Below are 24,701 nucleotides of genomic sequence, written 5' to 3' on the forward strand. Positions count from 1 at the left end.
AGCTGTATTTCCCAGCTTAAGGCCTACTGCTGCATTAAGCTGCATTAAAAAACAAGTCCAGAAGCAGTGGGTGTAGCGTAAAGCCTTGTTTTTGAAGTAAACTCTCCTACAGCCTCTTTATCCAGTTTTGGCCTGTTTAAACGGACGCTCTGAAACTGCAAGAACTGGTAAGACGCAGCAGAACAACCTGAGCCTTAGCGACAGGCTGACTGAAAGTGTGTGTTGGGATGAAGGGAACCATCTCTCCAGAACAGCAATGCTGAACTCTTCTCAGCTCACACAAATGTATAAAGTCACACCATGTATGTTTAATACACTAGCAAAATATTTATTTTATAATGATAAAACAGAAGTGAAGGATTTCTTTTTGGTGTGCACCAGTAATTGTAGTAAAAGAATAAGGGGATTAATGGACTCTTTATACATTTCAATGACAAAAATTCATAAAGGTTAGCATCAAATTCAACTGTTCTCCATTTACAAGCATAAAACTTACCATAATACCCCCGAACACATATATAAAGAATTATAGTTTTTAAATCTATAAAAAGTAAAAAATATACAGTCAGAAGATCTAACTCTTATTCAAATCTTTAATATAAAATTGTAAACATTTATTTACACAAAGGAAATGTGTATAACAAAATTTTGAGCACCCTTTTCAATTGAATCGTGGTTTTTGGAAGGCAGTGGATGTTGCACAGTGACACTCTCACCTTTCCTACCTAACCAAAACCGCAGTTTATAAATAAAGCCATGGACGGCTGGCCAGGTACAGTTCAGGGGAGATACATCTTATTGCTCTGAAGCTGCAGCAAATGGAAAGCCCAAGTGCATATATAACAGCTACACGTTAAAGGGCACAAAGGCAAAGCCCAGCCCTACCCATGCACCTATGTACACCTAAACCGTATTTTCATTTCCATTGAACTGTTTCAACTTTGTTGCAGGGATACCGTATTTTCAACAGCCTGATTGCATCACGTGGACAAGGACCAAAACCAGAAGCGAGGGCTGTTTCTTCTATCAAGTTAAATGCTGTTTGGATCCTGTTCACATATGAAGACCAATGGGCATCATAAGCCAGTTTGCCTAGAATCACACTTAATTTTACTTCAACAGTACCATGCGAAGGCCCTGTCATCAAATCTAGGTACCTTCCTGAACAAACCCTCTGGTCAAGCAGGGCAATATCCACCTTAGCTTCCAGAAACAGTGGAGGAAAGAGTACATCTGCTTTTTCCTGGACACGTATCTGGATTGCCTTTTTGGTAGTAATAATGCAAACAGCAGATGTTCTTTTCCTCCAATTAAGAAATCACAACTGGATGGATTGTGTTTTGATTTACTCAGAACAAAGCCCGTGTGCAAAACCTACTGCAAAAAGTAGCAGATTTCACCACAACCTAAACAGGGAAGAAAGAAAAGTTGAATCCTACTACCCTGTTATTCTCTCAAGTGTTTGTACGGGGGAGAAAAAACTAGTGACACTGAAGGATGTCACTTGAAATTATGAGGTCCCAAGCACCCCCAACAGGAAGGGAAGGCACACTGGTGCAAAGTTAACCCTTAAAAATAAAAATACAGCAACACTCCTCCCCCTGCCATAGCTAGTTTATATCTATACTTTTCTAATGACACTTACCTTGGACCAGTTTTTGGTTTAACTTACTAGTAAACCAAACTCACTGGCTCTTTTCTTAGATTGCCAGTACAAGGAAAGTTAGCATTGGTTATTTGCATCTCAACTACTTATTCTAGAAAATATCAGAAGTGTCAACAACCAAAGTCACTAACACCTTCCTCTTCCCATCCAAAGATAAATCTTTATGGGTTTTTTTTTCCAAAAGCTCTACAAGGGATCAAATCTGCTTCAGTGAAGTTTTATCCACTATTCAATGGTGGGATCCACTGATCAATGCATATCTTTCACCAACAGTTCAACATGATACAGTATCAAATCTGTTCAACAGAGCGTAATTCATCCACACTAGGTAAGTGTGCTGGACAAACAATGTTCCATGCATATTTGGAAAGGGTTAAAGTATTAGTGTTAAAAAGCAGTTTTAAAAAGTGCAAATTGTCTCATAAAGGAGCTGCAGATACAGTAAAATATTTTCCTTCTTTGAAATCAATGTTAACTTTCACTTCCCTTCACCCACTCTGGAAAAAAACCCTCTCTCGCTCATCTCTGCAGTGCAGAAAACTCCTGAAGAAGCCAGTCTGAGTTAAAGGAAATTGCTTTTAAATCACAATGCTGGGTTTCGTTAGAAAGTTTGAAGTTTTCCAAAAAAGTGGATTTAGAAAGGGAAGAGGTATTTGTGCATTTAAAAAAAAAAGCTTTCAACTTTATTTTCATTTTAAAATAAAGGTTAAGGCAAGGTGGTTTGTTGGTGGATAAGGGATATTTTTTTTGGTAGACAGTAAAGACTTTGGAACACTGACTGTTCCCATTGTGGTTTTTGTCCTTTCTGGGACTGACCTCAACATATGGATAACAGGTCTCCTTGGGCTGAGCTGAGGAACCAGCATCTGCTTCAAGGGATATTAAAGAAGTAAATCCACCAGTCTATAGAAAGATTATTGAACTTGTAACCCAATATTTAAAAAAAAAAAAAAAAAAGTATTTAAAGGGGGAGACTTCCATATTGGAGCAACCCTGATGTAAGTATTCTCCCAGCTACCTGTGCTATTATTGCTGATAAGGACTTTCCACTTCTCAGCCAAATTCTTGTTTTCTCATTTTTATCCTGAAGTGACAAAGTCTTGTGCTCAGTGTGTCATTGCTAACTTTGGGGAATGAACTGATCACAAAAGTTAGTTTTACTTTTTACAACAAAGAAAACTAGATGAGCTGTCATGAAGCAAAGCCTTCATTTAAATACAACTACCTTTGGAAATAAGTTATGAAGAAACAGGTGCAAAGTAAATGGCTTTACAATTCATGTTAAACCTACTATAGTTTAAAAGTTCTCCTGTAAGAAATTCCCCCTTTAAACACAGCAAGGTATAAGCCAAGAACTGTGCCTCTCTACAACAGAGTGCAAACTGCAGCTTAGAAGACTACAATCTATTAAGATGACTACTACCTAGACTAACTGGCCAGGTTTTAATACTTTCTTTCATCTATTACCAGCATCTAGAAATATTTACTGTGAAATATCATTTGCTTATTGAGAGTACAGGCACATGCTTCAGCAATGGGGAAAAGAAACAATTCAAAACATTTTGCAAGCGTACTCAGGTGCATACAGCCTCTTCTCAAATAAAGTCAGGTTCCAGCTATGAACAAATAATTATTGCAAGTAACAGCTGCAAGAGACTAAGCCCTAAACACAATTTGTGCAACTATTTGCTTTCTTTCTGCACTATTTTTGCGGAATTCTGTTTTATTTTTAAATAATTAAAAAAAATTAATTTTAGAACACTGCAAGTGAGATTTCTGAAAGGCTGGCTAGGACACGCACAGTATTTTTTGACCTGTTCAAGTGTGCGACTCCATAGAGACACCAAGATAAAGCACACTACTCCTGCAGACCTGCTTGGTGTGCCATTACCATGTATCAACACCCATTGAGAAGCAGTTCCAGTCCCCTTCCCAACCATTTACCTCTAATGCCTGCAAGTCTCCTCAATGCCACAGGTTTTTTGGTCCAAGTGTTGTTTCTATTTCATGAAATAATTAAAAAAGTAGAATCCCCCACCCCCGGGCCCCATTTTAATGAGTTCCTAACAACTCATCCAAATCATTCATCCACTCCTCTGAAGTCCTGTTTTTCAGCAAAGAGTCTATCAGATCTGTGTCACCAGTTAAGTTCTGAAGTCCATTATTGCCCGACTGGCCACTGTAGGCAAAAGGCAGCTCTTGACTGGTTGTCCTCACAGGGTACCCTTGACTACAGTGCAGATTACCTCTGTTGGGCATTTGCTGATTTGGATTCTGGTTGAAAGCGTTCAGGTCTGGAACAGTCTGGTTCATGCCAGGCAAGACTTGCTGTGAGGGTACCTGCTGCGGCGTCGGTGGGTTTGTCCGCTGCTGTGCGCCTAAAGATGACGACAACATCTGCCCAGAGACTGCAGCATTCATGGAGGTCATCGGTCTGCTGGTGCTTAGGCTTACCTGAGGCATTCCTTGGGCAAACTGTTGGTTGGCCATCTTTAGGTGAGTTTGCTGCATGTGGAAGGAGGAGCTGGCAGTAAATGGTCCTAAGCCACTGTTTGCTTGCGTCTGGTTGTTAATATTAGGGATACCTTGGTGTTGCCAGGATGGATTTTGAGCCCCCATAGCAGCTGGTACTCTTGCCATCTGTGGCTTAGATAAGGTTGGATTCAGTGCACCTTTATTGTGCTGCTGAGAAATACTGGAGTTTGCTAAGGTATTCTGCCCATACCCAGCAGCAACAGCAGCACCCTGGCCCAAGCTGCCTTGTCTCTGCATCGGTGGCTGTCCATTGGCACTTTGAGTTGCATGCTGGGGAACCATCTGTGTCATACCGGACGCCAAGTTGTATAATCCCCCTCGCTGAATGTTTTGCATATTGGCATACTGAGTCACCCCCCGATCCTGCTGACTGGAACCTGACTGGAGTGGAGGAACAGAAGCATGTCCAGGTCCCATCTGAATCATGTTCTGGGTCTGAGGAAACATCCGTGGACTACTGGAGCTGGACTGTCCTAAATTACTGACCCCAGGCATGGCTGAAGATGACCCTGAAATACAAATAGATATTTTGTACATTAAATACCCTGGTTCAACCAGAGCCAAGCTAGGCTTGTAAACACTATAATCCAGAATGGAGGTGCAGCTGCATTTTTATAGACCAGCCTATGCAACCAACACACAGGCAGCAGTATTTTAATTAAAGTGTCAGTTGTTGCTCCAGTTAGTACCTCCACCTTGATCTCAAACACAGATATGCCAATGTCCTAAAAGATCTGAACACCACTTCTAAGAGTTTGGCATCACTGGTTAAAAAAAACAATTAGACTTTAAAGGCAGGAATCCAATATTTCTTTGAACAAAGGTACACACATACTTTGAAGTGCATGCACAATTTGCTAGACTGTTAAAAAATACCACTTACTGCACACACACATTGTCAGTTATTCCATGCATACACTGCATATCTTTTATGGTACAACTGTAGGGCTTCTAGTCCTGTGTTTTCCCAATTTCAGAAATTTCTTCTATTTTGTATAGTTTTCAGAAATTTTTGGTCAAGTATCTTGGAATTCCACAATGACATATTTGCTATGTTAATATGCAACTCTGATAAACATGCAAGATTATTTGCAGAAGTATGTCTTCTCAGCAAAAAGTTTCTTCCTGTAGAAGAAAGAGTCCCCTACTTAAAGCAAAAAAATAGAAAAGCACTTTGAAGTGTAATGCATATAATCCCCTCTACTTCTTACAGTCGACCATGGGAAACCTACCTACACTAGTACTTTCTCTACTTCCAAATCAAAAAGCAAGCTGCAGATTTTTTTTTGTATTTTAAGATAACTGAGGAATATTGGCTCTCCATTATTATTAATTTGATTTTTTAACTCAAATATAATTCAAACTATATTGAATTAATTATCAACAAAGAACACCATAAAAAAAAAATAATGTTGGAGGGGTGGGACGCATGGGGGAACAGTCTTACTAGACCACCACAGTGAAGAGGTAGCACACATACCAGGAATTAAGATGCAAAAAATAGTTACAATCATCATAACAAGGAAAGAATTGGTTTAATACTACTGATGCTCACTATAGCAAAACATACTCTAACTACTACACTACTGTATTTCTTTAGAAAAGTAGCGGGAGAAAAAAAAAGTTTCAGTGCAATATCTGAAGGAAGCTACTGATCACACTGTTAACACAATCCTTTTGTATTGGTATCAAGTTTTTTCAGTTAAGTAACAAAACCCAGTCATAGCTCTACTAGACACTGCATAGTCACGAACACTGTCAGAATGAGGGTATCATACTTCTGTTTGCATATTTTCCCTTCAGTATTTATTTCTGTGAGAACATAAGAGACTAAGGATACAACGTGAAGGGAATAAGCACTTTTTTGTACTCTAGGTTTACGAAAAAAGACAAGTGGCTTCTTGATGCCCTGTTAAGTAAGGATTTTTCAGGTAAGGAGATGAGTTTTTACTGTTCTCTAGTTCTTCCATATTCATGAAGCTATTTCAGCTTAACAGTTACAACATCTTTTATTTATCAGCATTAAAACACTAAAGACATACCAAGCTGCTTCACCTACCAAAAAAAACATGTAGGACACTAACATGTATTGAAGAGAAATCAAACTGCATTCCCTTCTAAGGACAGCAGGGATAAGAATATTGGAGAATTTTAAATTCATCCTAGCAGATGAAAGACATAATACATCACTTATTTTTCTTTAATGAGGGCCTGTGATAGATGCAAGCAGTAGTGATGTTAGGCATCAGGAAATAAAGAATCCTAATATATGAAGAAGTTAAGGAGAATTTCCAAGCTGTAAAGGGAAATGGTATTATAAAAAGGCCTTCAGAACAATGAAGGTACTTCAGACTCTTATCCATTTCCAAAGCAATATTAAGGATCACAAGTTTAAGTTGTCCCACATACCTGGGACAGGGGAAGCTGTTAATTTGCAACTGAATCAGAGTACAGGTCTAAAAGTTTTAAGGTGCAGTGAAATGGACAGATGGTGTAATAAATTAATTAAAAGCTATCCAGTCCAGGAAGTTTGAAGACACCTTATTTGCTGCTCCTGATATTTTTTCAGCCATTATTTCAATTGCCACGTTTACTTACCTGTGAACTGTCCAACCTGTTGCTGGTATGGATTCTGTGGTTGATCCTGATATTGGGGAGGTGGTCGAGTCAGATGCCGCTGCAGTTGCTGCTCTTGCTGCTGCCGCTGTTTCTCCTAAGGAAATTCCAATGTGAGACAATTATAAAGCAAGTCAAGCTTCTTCCAAGGGTGACTATCATGGATAAAACAAGCTATCTGCATACTTTTATGCGGAGCTGGTAATTGAATGGGTTTCTGCTACCTTAAAGTCACTTCAGACCTTTGCTCTCAAGGTTCAAACATAGACAATTTATTCTGGTAAGTGACAAGACCAGGAACTCAGAGACAGCAGGGCAACAGAAGTTACTGCAATGCACGTCTGAAGCCTTTAAAAAACTGAAAATCAGGGATATTAGTCCTTTAATCAGACATCCTTAGCAATACTCTGAAGACACTAACAGGTACAAAAAGAGCAAAAGTGAGTGTGTATAAAAAAATTCACACATACTTTTTTGCTCTTTACCCCCAGATCAACTTATTTTAGATCTCTCTTTAGGAATTAAATAGAAGTACAAGTCATAAATATCAGCAATGTTACACAGAAAAGTAAATACTGAATATGTAGATTTTTTTTAGCCCTTGTTTTCAAAAATGAAAAAATAAACACAAACCCAAATTCTTACATACTACAGGTTTTCCTAGATTATGGAAAACTGCAGAACTAAGTTTATAACAGAAGCTATACAAGTTTTGTAATCATGGTTCAACACCATTTTCTGAACAATGCAGCAATCAATCAAAACAAACCCTACTAATGATTGAAAATAACCTTGCCTCTCCAAAGGAGCAGTCAACCCCTACCACTTTATGATAAAATCATTTGAAAAATAAAACGAGCATATTTTCTATTAAGAAACTTTTGGGGACTATGAAATTTAAAGCCTTGAGGGAAATGTCGAGTGTATATACATGCATGCACCAATAGTGCGTTCAGAGATCCTCACAGTGCAAACAGCCAACAGGCTGCTTTTACAATATGAAACATAACAAGCACATTATTTCTGGCTCTTCTTCCACAGGTATCTTCAGCCAGACTGCAATTCTGAGATAACTAAGTTGTGATACAACGCACAACTACCTACTTATCTGAAAAGTTACGCAGCACAGAAGGGGACAGAAATTCCCTTCTAAGAGTACTGGGGTAAAGACACAAGCAGTAAGTCTTTAAAGGAGAGACTAATAGGCAGATACATGTTACTACCATCCTTTTGAAATGTCTACAACTAAGAATTTGTTGAGACATGCAGAGGAATGAAGAGAGCAGGCTGCTTGACAGAAAGGACCTGCTGCTTGTAGGACCAGTCAAACCTGAAAGAGGCTGACCACAGAAGCCAAGAAGAGATGCCATAGTTCTGAGAGAAACCAAAAGCTCCAGAATCCAGCTCAGAAAAAGGAAAAAGAAAACAAAACAAAAAGAGAAAAAAACCGAAAAAATTAAGAATACCAAATGTAAAGACAGCTTTAGAGTTGCAGGGTTTAAAGGTTATAAAGGTTCACACAAGGAGCCTGTTTCCCTGCAAGAGGCTAAAGCAGCTTTCTGCAGTCTGATGGATAGCAGTTAAATTATTTTGGCAAGATAAGATGCAAGTGAGATGCAGATTTTTCCCCAAATAACAAAGTGAAAGATGTGTTAAGATTCGAAACATGAACTGGTGTGGATATCACAAGGAAGAAAGGCAGAAGGCACAATGAGCTTACAGAGTCCCTTTCTCATTGCTTCCAGATTTTTAAAGCTCTAACAGAACACATCAATGGTAACCCAACTTTATCTTTTATTTTTGCTCTGATTCCATTTGCCTTTCTTCCACAAAGAATTACACCATTGTGGGTATGATACATTCTCCCCATGTAGGTATTGTCTTGTATTTCACACTACTCAATTCTACCTATTCTTTTCATTCACCACAATGCCTTGTAACAACAGGAAAAATAAGTCTCAGCAATGAAGTGCCACATGTTTGGGTTGCTTTTATAGAAACACAAAACCACTATTATACTTATGATATCAAAGTGCCTTGTAGTTTACATTCCCGTTCCCTATTTTGTAATGTGATAACTGTTCGATAAAATCTCAAATGCTGTTTCGTCCACCAAAGCAAATCAGTGCAAAGAAAAAGACTGCTGGCCCCTCACCTGCTCTGCCAGAAGATGTTGCTGTCTCTGTTCCATTAGGAATTGCTGCTTCTGTTGCTCCATAAGCAAGTGCTTTTGTTGCTGCTCTCTCTGCTTCTGCTGGTCCATCAGCATTTGGTGTTGCTTCATCACTGCTGCTTGCTGCTGATTGCTGAGATAAGGTGAGTTGCTGTGGTTACCTGCCATGGAGACGTTTGGAGCCTGGGCACCCACGCCAGGGCCCGGAACAGAAACAGGAACACGAGGAACATTAGGAGAAGGGTTTTGATCCTGCAGAATATACAAAAAGTGACATGAGTTACAGGAAGAGGCTAGCCCTCCAGAATTGAGAAATTTTGTCATTACATCAAAAGCACTTTGATGGTGATGATCACGATTTGTATTATTTTTATCATTTTACAGGATAAGGAAGAGAGACTTTATAAACAAAGTCTACAGAGGGAGGTGGAATCACTAACACAACTCAGAAAAACAGAAATCGGCAATTGTTCCTTATTCATGCATTTACACTATTTAATAAAAATTAGATCAGTTCCTTTTATTTTGCCATCATTATGCAACAGTTTCTTTACCTGTGAAGCTTCTAACAGAAAAGGTGAAGTGTGATACAGTTTCCAGTTCAGCTAATTAAAGACAGACAAAACCCCATCCATACAGTGCCAGACACAGAAGTGACAGTTCAGAGTTAAGGTCAGAAGCTCCACACCGTTCAGGAATAGAGGCTTTAACTTCAGTCTCCAAGTGCTTCCCAAAGTCCAGCTCAAACAGGTGAGTATAGCTCTGCGTGCTTCTGCTCAGCCAGAGGAGCAGCACCAGTTACAAACGGCACTTCAAACACACCAGCTTCAGCTTACGTTGGTAGCAGCTTTTCAAACACTACACCTTACATTTTCATTATACAAAACATTTATTTAAATCCTGCTGCTTCTGTCAACATTTAATTCAGCAAGTGTTCATGCCACACCTCCTAAAGTTGCTTTTTATAGTATCAGAGTATTTACTATTTGCAGGTGAAGGGGAAGAAGGCTATGACTGATCAAAATGGGTCTTCTCATTCTTACAGCAATCCAACGATTTCCATATTCCACAGAGGAAAGTCCTACTACAGATTAGCCTTTTGTTACTTATTTTTCATAAGCCTGCTTTTTTTTTTTTTATATCAGAACCTGTGATAAGCAAAACTAACATGGAAAGATCATCATTCCAGATGTGATAGGGTCCTCTTTGCACAGACAAATCTATTTGAAATTTGACAATTTGTAAAATTTTTAAGCACAGTTCAGTCTCATTTCTAATTACACAAACAAATACTACTTTCAAGTTTCGAATTCAGCTAATGTGTTCTGCTGCTGGTTCTCATTCTCTGCCGTTCCATAAGAAATCATGAGCCAAATATAGGTAATGCTGTGCTAAGTGGTTCTACATGCAAGCTTTTAAGAAATTCTCCACAAGTGTCATCATTATTTCTGTTAATTTAGTGCAAGTGTGACAGTGTAGATGCAAGGTCACCCTCTTGTTTTTCAGTGAGGGGGAGATGTGACATACACAATCATCTCTATCCTTTCTCCTTCTTCCTTCAAAATGTTGTTAGTTTCTTTAAAAACTGGCAGAAGTAACAGATTAAAATTTTTTTGTGCCTTACGAAGCACACATTCATCTCAGATTTTTATTTGGACATCAGTGTGGTCTTTATGACGGACTGATCAGAGCTTTTTTTGTTTTGTTGAGAGAACATACAACTAGAGTTGGATCTCCAGCAACTTTTGCTACAAGGGCTTTAATCCTTATACAAAGACCTTTTTTTTTTTACAACAAGCCCTCTAATATGTGCATCACGGGCACATGTTATAGAATCCCAACAAGTCTATACCTCCATCCAGTACATAAATTTTCACCTGCAGCATACCTGTAGTATCAGTTATATATAAGGCAAAGCAGCACCATCTGGAATTTTCCTTTACAGGAAACCCTAAGGCATATTGCTTCAAGCAGACAAATACTACTATTATTCATTCTTAAAGATATATTTCTCTCCAATCTCATGCTTCCCCAATCCCCAGAGACTTAACCAGTAACAAATTCTTAGATCTGAAAAGGCCCAAGGAACACTCAAGACATCAGGAATGCAGCCCCTACTCCCATCTCTCTTCAAAAAAGTAGCAACCAAAGGCACGTCTTTTTATAGTAAGCCAATTCTGACACAAGCAGGGACTAAAAACGAGGTAAAGAAATCAAAGCTTCTTTGAGAACACTGTTTAACACTACAGTTTTATATGAGTTATTTTAGGCAAAAGTTTACAAAGCATCTATTTATCTTTGTAAGCAGAAGCTTCTATGAAGTGTGACATAATCTGGTGCCCACAAAGTATATTAAGCTGGAAATCACACGTTACCACATGACCTAGAACCAAGTATTGAAAACTGCCCCCAGTGGAAAACAGAGTTCTTGATTCCTGTCTCAGCTTATTGCATAAGAGCATTTTCTTCTTTAAAATCATGTGGCAACTACTTTTAAACAATACCAAGTAAATTGTACTCCAGGCTTACCTATCCAGCACCTTCCTGCAAAACCTTAAATCTGCTGCTAAACAAAAGTAACAAAAACCAGAACATTCACCTGACTGTGCGGTAGCCGGTAGGCGATGTTTCCAGACTTGGGTTTCAACAGGATCATCCCATTTTGGTCATCACTCACATGAGACAGCGGTGGCTGCTGGCGCTGTTGTATGTACGCCAACATGGGAGTCTTGTTTTGACCAGGTACTGTAACCCCCTGTTCACATTCTGCTTTGTAATGTGAAAGAGGTTTGGTGTTCCCATAGTCTAGCATAGAGCCTTGACTATTCACAGGGTTCTGGTTCAAACTGTTTTGCTGATGACCCAAAATGTTCACATGGTAATTGCCTCCAGCTCTCGGTGAGCTTTTATTTCCCATGTTAGGCATCATGAGTTTCTGATTGTTGAAGTCTGGCTGGTAAACTGATGGGCTGGTGGGATTTTCCATGGTATATGGGCCAGCCAGTGGGCTATGAGAAGGCCCAGACTGTTGCCACGTAGACATCTGATTTGTTTGGTGGACTTGTGAAGCTTGTTGCTGGTTCTGCAACATCTGGTCTCTCTTCTGCTTCGCAGCAATCTGCTGAAGTTGATGAGCAGAAGACATTTCTTTGGCACTTCCTGCACCCTTCCCAGGTAACAACACACTGGGGAGAGGCCTCTGGACGTTCTGAGAGTGGTTTGATGCCTGCATCATGGGCTGATTAGGATTTTCAGTCATTGACTGACTGGAAGGCTGAAACATAGCCTGAGAACTACCAACTGCTGGAGAAGCAGCACTTACAGGTACAGAAGCAGCACCAATAAATGCCGGACCTGAAGAAGTAGATCTAACCTGGGGAGATCCCATCTGTTCTTGTTCAAAGGGCGCTGGGGAAAACTCAGTCTTTATGTTAATATCTTGTGGCAACGGAGTCTGTGCAGCTGAATTTGAAGAATCTACATCTTTTTTCTCTTCAAAGTCTTCGTTAAAGAGATCCTTCATGTCTTCATCAGGCACTGATCTATTAAGCTCCTCAATAAGTTCTTTCCATTCTTGCTCATTAAGATTAAGATCAGGCATCAAGTTATTCTGAGATATAGATCCCCCTGCTCCAGCAATCATACACGGAAGATCATCTACGGGCTCCTGCTTCAGTTCTTTGTTCAAACTCAGAGGAAATGAGTCATCAGCATCACCACCTCCATTCATGTGCAGGCTGGAATCTGGAAGACACTTCTTGCTGATGCCGTCTAACCCCATTGAATGTTTTCCATTAAGTTGTAAAGTATCTCCACTGCCAGATTTCTTGTCAAGATGATGGAGCGGAGACACAGGGGGCATTCCATTGGACGAACCACTCACTCCACCAAGACCATCATCACGACGTAGTTTCTTGGACACAGAAAACACATCACCATAGCCATTCTGCTGGTCTCCGTTCTGAGGGGAAGCAGCACTATCAAGCTTTCTTTTCACAGTCTCATGGAGCTGCTGAAAAAAAAGGAAGGTTTTAGTTATTTTACTTCTTACCAAAACATTGTCTAGCTCTGCATAAAACATTTTAGGAAAAAAAGGTTAAATCTTTGCTCTGATAATATTTGTTTTACAAGTCAACACATGAGATCACTTCCTTACTACCATCTCTTTGGGTAAACTTCCAAAATTACGTACTATCAGAGCCCCCTCCTTCAAACAAAACCAAACCTGCCATATACTTTCACAACAACAAGAAGTTGAGAAATAGCTGGGAACTGGAATATATTATGATGTTTCCTACTCAAAATAAAAAAAAAATATTCGAAGAATGTTATGATTCAAATTTTAGATGAGAACAAAGCCCTGTATTTTTTTTGGCCCATGTAACATGGCATAGCTGTTCTATAAGATTGCTTTAGAAAGCAGTCTCACATTTAAATATTTAAAGAAAACGAGAACCACTTCCCTTGTGATTATAGTTTTTAGAGAAGAACTATATATACATGTAAATTTTGTGCACAATTATCTCTTTGGTTTTTCGCTAAGTTTTTCCACTAAGCGACCCCTGTTTCACACTTATGTAAAATGCAATTCAGAGTTCAGTCAATTCCATCACAGCAGAGTAAGTTTGTTCCTTTTCTCCTTTCTCCTGGAGCACTTGCCAGCTGCTCCTCTTTGCACTATGATCACCAGAGCCCCAACCAGCTCAACTGTTGGCTTCTCATAGCTAGTGAATGCACGTATTATTTTACTTGTAGTGCCACCTAGAAGCAACCAGAGGGTACAGCAACGGTTTTAAAACCAGAGCTTGAGAGCCTTTGTTCAACTTCTCTTTCCTGGCAGCATTCTTTCAAATACAAAAGTTCTTTCCATTGACCTCAAAAACATCTGAAAACAGAATTCATGCACACATCAAAGATGACTATAAGCTTTTCCTTCCCTCAGGTGCATTCTGTAAAAGAAGTTGTGCTTTGCTTGTGCTGGAAAGCTACACCAATGCAGACAAACCTGTAGGGCAGAGACACTGTTTGAACAGAGTAGTGTGCTTGAAGAGGGAAAGCTCCCATCAGCTCCCCTGACCTGTACGAGATGCCTTTGTACATCTCAGCAGGACACACGAGGAGAATCCCCACAAAAAGCCACCCCTCAGAAGTGTGGTTCACTGAATGACAGTCCTTTCAGATGGCAGAAAAGCAGCTCATTAAACAAACTTCAAGACAAGTATGCTTATTTTAATATTACTTCCAGTCTCCACAACAGAGTCCACTAACCCTTGGGGAAAACTGTCTCATCAAAGAACAAACAGGGGAAACCTCAAGATCTCAGCACTTGAGCAAGAGGTTGTATGTAGAGCCAGCATAAATTATGAGAAGAATTTTGCAGCACTTGCCTGGGCAACAGCATTCTTTGATTTAAGGACAGAAGGACCGGTTCACAGTTAATTGGTGTAATTTTTTTTTAACAGTCTACAGTTAGCTGATCTTCAGAAAAAAACCAACCACACACACTACTTGTTTAACACTTGCATAGGTAGCAGCAAAGTCCTTTTATCTGAGGGACAGACTACAGCTTCCCAGGAGACTGCGACCTTCTACATGGTTCATGGAAGTTGCAGCAGAGTAGCGACATCAACAGAAGCCCTCGTAGGATGAGGTGAGGTATAAATTTGGAGAGGAGGCTGTAGGTCTAAGCTTGGAGTAGCAGATCTAGACTGAATATTTCAAATACTGGCTTGAAAGAATAATGGATATCTACTTCTTTGTAAAAAGGCAAAACAACAGAAAGCAAGGAAGCCTCAACTCAATCACAACATTTGTCTTTCAGCAAGTTTCTCATTGTTTACTTAATACTCCAACTGGGAAAACCAAAGCTCAAGGTGGATGACTAACTTGCCCAAGGTCATATGATGAGTCAATCACTCAAAGTTTAGGAATGGATCCTCCTTAATTCTAAATCATTAGGGAAAAACACACTCCCTGAAAACTGACATACAAGTAACAACTTAGTTTTGTACACTGAACATATTTTTCTCATAGCTGAAGCAAATGTCTATATTAAAACAGAATATATGCCCACTGGGGTCACTGCTGTAATTATAATTCATATAGACAACTCAAGACAGCTAGGATTTTGGTAGCATTAGAGCTATAACTGCACACAGCCTTTTACAGGCTGCAAAACCCACCTGGGTTGCTAGACAAATATCCTAGAAGTCAATCTGTCCCAAGGTCTTTGCTACTGTACTACACTGTTTGCAATATATGTAGCTAACCAGTCTAAGATTAAACCATCCATGCCTATAAACTACAGTTATGCTAGTCCAGAAATAGATACAGAGCCCTAATACCCATCACAGGCTCTTTCTGTCAGAAAGAATACATAGGAGCTTTCATATCTATATGAGTTTTAACAGCCATAATGCTCAGATATCTGATTCTTGGTGACATCTTGACTTAGTTGCTCTAGACAAAATCCTTCTTTCATCTAGAACTATATTCCTTTGTCCAGAAAAAGGAGAATGGATGAAAAATAACTTTAATGACTTCACTAATGAAGTAAAATTTGGGAGTGACTGCTTCCAGCCTTGCTTCAGCTCAGCTAAACCTAAAATTATTTGAAAGATATCCTACCTGTACATGACAGCCAATAGACATGTAGATAGGAAGAAAATCTGCTTATCTTCTGTTGTATCAGAAAAGATTGAGCTCAGTTCATGACCAGGACACTTAACTTCCGAGTTTTAGAAGCTATTTACCAACTGCACTTGCATCCTAGCTCAGTTTTAACATTAAAAAGTCAAAAGCGTACCTCGATATTATGGCAGTATGTCTATACTGAGATTTACGCTACTATAGTTAGTACCTACAATACAGCCAGCTAACCGGCTTAAAATTAACCTAGTAACAGTGTTCCATTTTCTACCTCCTTTCCTCTCTAAACAAGACAATGCTATAAAAATTTGTGGAAGACAGAAGTTACAGGTTCTTTCTCCTCTGCCATTAGAAATATATCCTGATACCTTCTATTTACTTGTGTTTAATTTTGAGTAACAGAACCTGAAATTCTCACACCAAATACACTCATGTAAGTACTCTGCAAATAATGCAACTTTCTCTTGTGAAATTCCTTTCTTATATGCATTTCTTACATACTATCTCAGTTCTTGGTTTCCTAACGGAGAAAGAAATATTAGATTCAGTTCTCCCCCAACTTGTCTATGTCTATCCAAGTAATTATTGGGGGGGGGGGGAGGGCGCAGGGGATAACACAAAGCATGTGAGATACAAGTCAGACTGCAAGCTATCTACATATCAAGCTGTTCCAACAGAGTTCTCAGGGCAAGAAAAACCTGTTCTCCTCTGCCAAAACTAAAAAAAATCTCCACCACTAAACATGACAAAGTAAAGCATAACTCACTACTCACCAAGAAAATCCCTTTAGCTTTAATTTTATTGTCCGCTATCACTCTGTAAGGCACAGTGGCCCTCTGGTATGCCGACTATGGTTTCCTCAGCAGAATCAATCAATTTTATTTATAACACAAGACAATCCTTTCCACTGTCACAAGATAGGATACAGAAATGTATTCCCACATTTTCTCAGCCTACTCAGCTTCATAACAAAAGATGAACCTCCAAGACCTCTGCTATTTAGGCCTGAAAGTATTAAACCTCCAAAAGCATTTAACTAAAGTATTTAAAACAATACAGGAACAGTGCAAAGAAAGGGACGTAAGCAGGCCTCAGTCCTTCAGCCCAAGACGGGACATACCATTTCTCAAAGAGACACTCCTCCACATCTATCATCAGAGCTGCATTTTATTCACATGAGCAAAACAGACAGTCCTCAACACAATAATAAATACACTTACTTAGCAGGAGCACACATGCAAGCCAGGCCATAACTGTGGATTCCCCATGTGAGGAACAAAAACTGATAAAACCCAGGTGTCATCCATCACAACAAAAGAGGCTGTCCAACACAAGCAGCCTCTGACCATGTAATTCACAGGACATACACACTACACTTGACTACGACCGGACCACAATGGCAGAGGTGGATGCATGTCGAGTCAAATAACGAGGCTTCCATCAGAAAACAGGCAGCACACAAACAATTTTAATAAATTATATTCAATCTCTGTCTTAAACCCACCAGTTACACCACAATGATGCTCAGCCATATTGTGGTCTTATTGCAGGGGTGAGTTGGCAGACTTCATAAAAGCTGTCCACTAACTACCATGGAAGCCCAACAAAAAGGAATTTGAAAAGCCTTAAAACTTTATTTACAGCTTTGCTGTTAGCACTGACAGAGTTCACAACTTCAGAGCCCAGTGCAGTGCTCTCTTACTGCCTCGGTGGGAAAGAGGCACCAGTCACTGGTCAAAATAGTGGAACAAAGTTGTTCTGGTTTTTTTGTTGCTCTTTTATGTTGTGTTTTTGGGGCCTGGTTTGTTGGGATTTTGGTTTTTTTTAAGAGAAAAAGATTATTCCAGAAAGCAAAACATCAGTGTGAAACACTCAATACCTGAAACTAGTTTTAGATAATAATCTGAAACCAATGACATTTCAGTGCATTTGAACTTAACAAGCACAAAAGTTTAGTTCATATTGTCTGCTTGAAAGCAAGAAATCATTCACAATGCAGAATTTTTAAACTGAGGACAGCCAACTAAACTACTTTTGTCAAAATCCAGTAATCTCTTATACTTATGAGTCCTGTAACTGGAGACAGTAATTATACATACATTAAAAAACAAAAACCGTATGCAAGTTGCATTTTTTCTGAAAAAATACCTAGTGAATATGGTAGAAATGAAACTTTAAAAAAATCTGGTTCTTAAACTGTGCCTTTCAGTCTCCATATAATGTTCTTGTTTAGTCTTTTAAAGCATCTGTTACAGAGATTAAAATATTCTTACAGGATTCAACAGAGCTTTACATTTTTTTATTTTATTTGGAGTAAGTTTATCATTTCAGTCTCAGAATTGTGTCTTAAGTTATGAAACATAATAAAAATCTAGTTCCAACATGCCTCCTAGCTAGATACCAGCATTCTCACCTAGAAGGGAAAACCAAAACAGAATATATCTGTTTTTCTGCCATGGAAGTGGTAATATCGCAGCACATATAAGCTCCCATGAACCAGAGCATACAGTAAGTACAGATTCTCCTCTCCTGCCTTGCCAAGGACAGAAGCAACAAAGATGAAGACCTTTTAAGCTGGAACAACAATGCAAGTATCAGAAATTGTAGCACATCAATTTTTGACAGAAAACCTAACATTTTGACTACACAACATAGTAAGAACTCCCCATTACTGTGCATCTACCCACAGCTTCCAAAGTCGCACTCCCCTGCAAGGAAAGCATTTTATTACCCAATGTGTTCCTGCATTCCACTGCGTTGTCAGAACCAAACTGCTGGACTAATTTTAATTTTGACTTTTACTTTCATTCCAGAAGACTTTTGTATTTGGGTGGCTGCCTGCTGGAGTGAAGAAGGGCTGTGGATATGCATGTCTATAAATATCTTAAGCCTGCATTAGTCACAGGGGGCAGCTTCGGCTACGGGAATTGTTCTGCTGAATCAAAAAAAACCCTGCTGTGCCTTCAGCTGCAACGCCGGATCCTCCACCTCACTTGAACTTAAACAGCAGCAGCAGATCAGTCACTCCCAGATCCTTACAATTTAGGAAGCATCACAGCATATCTAACTGATCTAGTAAGGGAAATGTTTCAAACATACAACAATACATCACATAGAATTAAAAGGAGACAAAGAAAAACCTGTTGGAGTTGTTGAGCAACAAACTATCAGACTTGTCAGCAAAAACAAACAATGGTGGCAAGACTACAGTGCACATACTGGTTATGTATAAATAATGTGGAAATAATTTGCTATTTTTGTGGTAAAACATAATTTCACAATTTAACACCCTTATACCACAGCTTACACTTTAAAAATTAGGTCTTCTGAATTGTTAAGTGTACCAGCCAGAGCTTCATTAGTGGAATGCTATTAATGCTTGTCAGTACAATCCAGGCAATCTATTGCCTTTACTTTTTCTTTAGGTCTTTTCAACCAATAAACATTACGTTGCCCTCCTTACACTTAAATTTCTTTTTAAACTTTTTCCTTCGTGCTTTTGTTTAAATCAGAATTTTCCTATTATTAATGTAAAAACTTCTATCACTACCAAATAAATGCTGGTCTGTTTTTCAGCTTTAATACAAAGCATTACCAAGACAGGCCACTGACTAGACCTTCTCTGCCCATTCCAGAAATGTTGTTTGTGGTTTTGAGGCAGTCCTAGACAAAGCAAGCCATCTACACAACAACTGGTCTGGGGAGGGGGTTAATGACATTCAACCAACCAGTAAGAAACAGGGAGCAGGTCTCCTTCCAAGAAACCACATCATAAAACAAGGAGTGGAGATGAAAATCCAGATCTTGCCATTCTCCTCATTCACATGTCAATGAAACACTTTCTGTTCAGCTCAGTGATACACTACATTATGGTCTGTCAGAGAAATACAAGGGAGCCAACATTTCTACTGCAAAGAATTTAAACAGCATTATCAAAACGAACTTTCTCAAAACAAAACCTGTCAAAGAGGAAAAAATGTTCTAGTGACCAAGTCCTGTATCTTCCCAACTTCCCTGTTTCTCAAAAATCGAAGATTAACACAACAGACAATACATTATCCAAACATAAAGCATCTTCCAGTTCGAATGTAGTCTTAATAATGTCATCTTAAACAACAGAAATGCGAAGTAAATGTCAACACTTGAATCTCCCATTAGATTATGGTCTCAAAATTTAAAAAGAAAGCAAGCTAATGTTTTTCATCTTTTTCCTGAAATGAAGGACAGGCCTACATGGTGCACAAATCATCCAAGGTATTTCTGTACCAATACCGTATTCTTTTGGTTTCTGTGGCTCAAATTTTAAAGCTGCTTAGCAAGAAAACAAAGGAAGAAGGTACCCTTTACTTCTGCTTGTAAGCAAGACCCATCCAACTTCAGGATCTACTTCAGGATCTAACATAGAAAAAAGACTAACAGAAGAGAAAATCTGATTTTGGCCACGTGAAAAGTCATACAAGACATTAAGGAGGAAGCAGCGGTGCTATCCTGTTCCCTGCAATTCTTCTGAATTTGCAGAAGATGCTCTTAAGTATAGCATCTGGGAGTGCTCACATTGTCCACTGTCCACACTTGTGGCAGTGTAGATTCACATCCTTCTACTACAAGCCCTTGAATGCTAAATCATAAACCTTTTACCTTTACATGAGTTGTTTTATCTTTCAAAGATATATCTTTCAAAGATACATTTCAAAATAAATGCTTCATTAACTTTCAACACAAACTACCAGTTTCCAAGAGAAGATTCACATGTAGCTTCATGGAAACCTCTGGATCGTAACAGCAGTGATAGCTGATACAATGCATGTTTCTCTGCTCTAACAGCATTCTTTTGAAAGGAATGTGTCCAGGATATTTTACAATAAGGTAATTTTGGTGTTCATCCAAACATTATTGAATATTGTAAACCAAACCCACATCCTTCCCATACAAGGCACATGCCTGCTCTTGATAACAGCTACACGATTGCTAGAGGTAAAATACCAGCCTAGAGAGGTACCTCTTACACCAAAGAAATTCAGATTTTAGCAGCAGAGGTTTGTTGTTGTTTTTCAAAACTTGAATTACTAAGCAAACCAACTTTATACCCTAGTAACGAGGTGATGAATCAGCAGCTGCAATTAAGCTTAGAGTCATGTATCCTAGGAAGGAAACAGCAGGCCAGCACGAGGAGGAGTCATTCATACACTTAAAACCCTCTTCTGTTGTGTAAATTGGCCACTGGCAGCAGCTTCCTGTACAAGAAGGGCTTCCCCAGATGTGCAGTGTATTTCAGAACCTCACTGCTGTTGAGAGTCGTCATTATAATGGACGCTAATTAGGTCAAATCCACATCCAAAGCAATTTAAAAGAAACACCACCAATGAATTAAAGACATCTTTCTTTTAGAAGATCAATATGAAGACCTGTGGTGGCAGTTTAAACAACAGGATTTGACATGCTAAAGAGCTCTGTGTGTAACAAAAATACGCATTATTAATGGATAGAGCCCTATACGCATAAGGCCTTAGAGCACAGACAGGAAATAAGCAGAAATCCCACCAAGTCTTTAGATAACAAAATACAAGTTGATTCAGAACAAAAATGACTCCAAGTTTACATTCAAGATCAGTCTGCTGAACAACAGCTACCTGGAAAGCTTTACAGAATCACTGTCAGGAATGCACAAGGTTTCCTCTCTTCCTCAAGCACCCTTTTTTAACAACCATCTGAAGTGCTCTAACTGTGTCACCACTGCCTTACTCTTCTGAAAAGTCTGCAAGCCCTAGATTCTTATATGTGTATTAGCAAGAACAGAAACAATTCAGCTGAATAACATTTTCAGTTCATCTTGTAAATACTACAAACTGCACACATACTGCCTAGTGCTAGTTACATCGAGAGATGACACTGATGCACCCCCTATTTCAATATTTTACTTCATGTTCAGTTACACCCATCCGCACAATAAGCTCTAACTTTATTCTATTTCAAAAACTAACTAAATGAAGTCCAAGAACAGAATCACATCTTCCTTCCCTTCTGATCTGGTCAAACACACAGACCACCTTAAAAATATGATTTAATCTACACACTAACCTAGAAATGTCTCAGGTTAATCCAGGATCCCCTTTTAAAGACAGTACAGTACTGTATCATTTTCATGCAGGCCACCATTTAGAAAGACCTGGTTTTAAGGAAGAAAGGTATTAAGACAGGCAGCCTTTAAGAGGTTATCCTACTAACCTACATTACTGACACATTAGTACATAGCAGTGTTATTTAAAGGGCTCAGAATAAGTTAAGCAATAGCTATCTTGATATACAAACAGGACTGTATGAATATACCCTAACAACCAGAAATGCTAGAGAAGCCAGAGAAACATTAAGATTTTGAGCTAAGCCAGTTTTTAATGGGTGGAGTGGGATTCCCATAGTGTTCACACCCACTGGAGTGAGTGGCAAATAAGCAGCTGCCTTTCCACCGAAATTCTTTCCAATACGTACCAGAATTAATGGACACTTTATGTGTCTTAAAAATTCCCCCTCAGTAATAATTATATCGTTATCAAGTAACACCACTAAGCCCCTACAGCCTAAATTAAAGACATAAGCAAGCAAACAAAAAATCCAAAGCCACCACAGCATTAATTTCTGACAGTTTCTGCAGGGACATTTTAGATGAATTAGCCAAAAACACAATTCACGGAGCGCTGCTCTAAATGACTGTAACCATCACAGGCGGCCACCCCCTGTTCCCACCTCAGCAGGCCGCAGTTTTTATGTACTTTTCCAGCACGCAAAGGCGACGAGAGAAAATAAAACAGCCCTTATCAGCTGCGAATTTGTAACTGAGCAGGCAAGAGCGCTCCGCAAATCGACGCCAACCCCGGCCCCCCTCCCCGCCCCAAGCCCTCCCTCCACCCAGTGCCAGCTCCGGAGGGGTCACGGTGCCAGCCGGGCACAACCGCGCCGGCCGCCGGCTCCCCCCGGGCCCCGCCGCTTACCGCGATCAGCGTGCTGCTGCGGCCGTGCTGCTCGCCGCTCGCCGCCTCGGCGTCCAGGCCGTTGGCTCCGGTCCTGTCGGCGCTCCCCGCGACGGCGGCGGCCGGCGGAGGGGGCGCGGGCGGCGGCGGCGCCGGGGGCGGCTGCCGGTGCTTGCTGGCCCGCTTGGCCTTGGCCTGCAGGCAGCGCTGGTGCAGGGCGAAGGTTTGCTGGCGCTCCAGCTCCAGGCGCTCCGGGGACACGGCCTGGTAGCGGGACTCGCAGGCGCTGTGGTGCCGCCGGCAGAGCTCGATGCGCCGGCGGAGCCGTTCCATCACCGCGCTGTGCCGCGGCACCACGAACTCCGCCATGGGGCAGGGGGGCAGCACCATGGACCGGAGAGCGAGGGGGGCGGCCGCCGACCGTTCACCGGCTCCTCACGCCGGCCCCCGCCATGGCGGGGGCTCCCCCCCTCGGGCCTTCCCCAGCCTCCGCCGCTCCTCCCCCGCCCGCGGGCCTTACCTGGGCTCCCCGCCGAGCTCTCCCCCTCCCCGGTTCCTCCCCCCGGCCCGGCCCGGCGCCCGCTCCGCTCCCCCCGCCCCACTTCCTCCTTCTCCCCCGAGGCCGGTGCCGCTTCGCTCTCCCCCCTCCCTCAGCCCTGCCCGGCGGCCGTTGCCCACCACCCCCGGGGCCCGGCAGGAGCCCGCTCCGCTCCCCCCCGGCGCGGTGCGGCCTGGCGGCCGCCGCTCTCAAGCGCGGGCCGGCCCGAACCCCCGACTCCCCATTGTTATCCGCGCCGCCGCCATCTTGAAATTGTTTTTCCCCTCAAGAGCCGAGTTGAGACTAAGTGGGCGGAGCTTCCTGGGTGGTGGTCTACGTCACGTCGCGTACAGCGTCACGAGCCCTGAGGGACATCTCTCCGAGCCAATAGAAAGGCGCGAAACCGCAAAGGCAGCAGCGGAGGCGTGGGCGGGGAGGGCGGCTCTCCGGCGGCGGCCTTCGGTGCGTTTAAAAGGCACGGGCAGAGGGGGCGGGGCAGCGGCGCAGCCATTCAGGCGCGCCGGAAGGCGGAGCCAAGGGTGATTGACAGGGAGGGGTGAGCAGCGGCAGCCCGGGCCGGGCTCACCTCAGCGGCCGGCAGGGTCCCGGGCAGCGCCAGGGGCAGCTGTCGGGTCCGAGGGCGACCTTACCGGGCGGCGGCGGGCGGGGACGGCCTGTATCGAAGGGGGAAGCGACCCACGGCCTCCTGGGGGCGGGACGCTGTCGCCTCCTCTTCCTCACGTGCCGAAGCTGATTCCCAGGCCGACCCGCTCCGTTCCCTGCCAGCCAGCCACCAGCGATGAAGACCTAGTTGGTTTTGCTAATTAGACTAAGAAAGGTGAATGGAGTTATGTCTTTTTATTGATTAGGTTTTTTACATACTTTTCTGAGTTACACTTACATGTACCTTTTTGAAATGGACAGGTCTTTTCTGCAAATGAGGTTACATCCTTGTTCAGCAACACTGGGGGGGGTGGGAAACAAAAACCACACAAACCACAAAGAACCCACAACTTTTTGAAACCATGAGGTAATAGTAGCAGTAACTGTGGAACAGTTATAGATGGAGAGAGTAACCACAGCCTAAAGCAGACCACTTCTTTTGAGGAAGGAGTAAAGAAAGAGCAAGAGAGGAACCATGAAAATGTACATCCACCAGCAGCGAGCACCTTGCAAGGCTCTCCTTGGGCCCTGGGGTCAGCCTCCATCCAGACACTTGGCACACTGCACAGGTCACAGCCTCACGCTGCCGTAATTCCGTTAGCCCAGCGGAGAAAGGCTCAATCACACCCAGCACTGCTGCATCCTCAGCAACTCCCTTTATCAAGCACCAGCTCCAGCAGAAAAACTCCTTTCAGCATTCCTGCTGCCCTGTGTTTCAGACCCTGCCTGCACCTACTCGCTGAGGATTTTGTTTTGATTCACCCTCTCAATCTAACACCCACCAGCACCTTCAGACACAGCACATTAAGCAGAGCACCCTCGTCAGAAGCTGCCACTCCTGGGTGCATAGGCACAGAAGACCCAAAACCACCTTTAGGTACGTTTACCAGTTCCAAA

The 24,701-nt window shown here is 41.5% G+C and overlaps 1 protein-coding gene across 2 annotated transcripts; it reads right to left on the minus strand.

The window, feature by feature from the left end:
- Window positions 1–303: 303 nt before the first annotated feature.
- Window positions 304–23,187, minus strand: MAML1 (mastermind like transcriptional coactivator 1). 2 transcript variants are annotated; one of them, XM_056349204.1, is made up of 5 exons: window positions 22,625–23,187; window positions 11,590–13,002; window positions 8,973–9,242; window positions 6,800–6,914; window positions 304–4,710 (listed from the first exon to the last, which is right to left on the minus strand). In XM_056349204.1, exons 1-5 carry the CDS (start codon window positions 22,991–22,993, stop codon window positions 3,719–3,721), a joined length of 3,159 nt encoding a protein of 1,052 aa, XP_056205179.1. In that variant the 5' UTR covers window positions 22,994–23,187; the 3' UTR covers window positions 304–3,718. The 2 variants fall into 2 exon arrangements, with proteins under 2 accessions (XP_056205179.1, XP_056205180.1); XM_056349205.1 differs by having other exon boundaries at window positions 11,590–12,999; window positions 22,625–23,131.
- Window positions 23,188–24,701: the final 1,514 nt, after the last annotated feature.

This window comes from Falco biarmicus, chromosome 8, assembly GCF_023638135.1.
Source record: "Falco biarmicus isolate bFalBia1 chromosome 8, bFalBia1.pri, whole genome shotgun sequence".
NCBI lineage: Eukaryota > Metazoa > Chordata > Aves > Falconiformes > Falconidae > Falco > Falco biarmicus.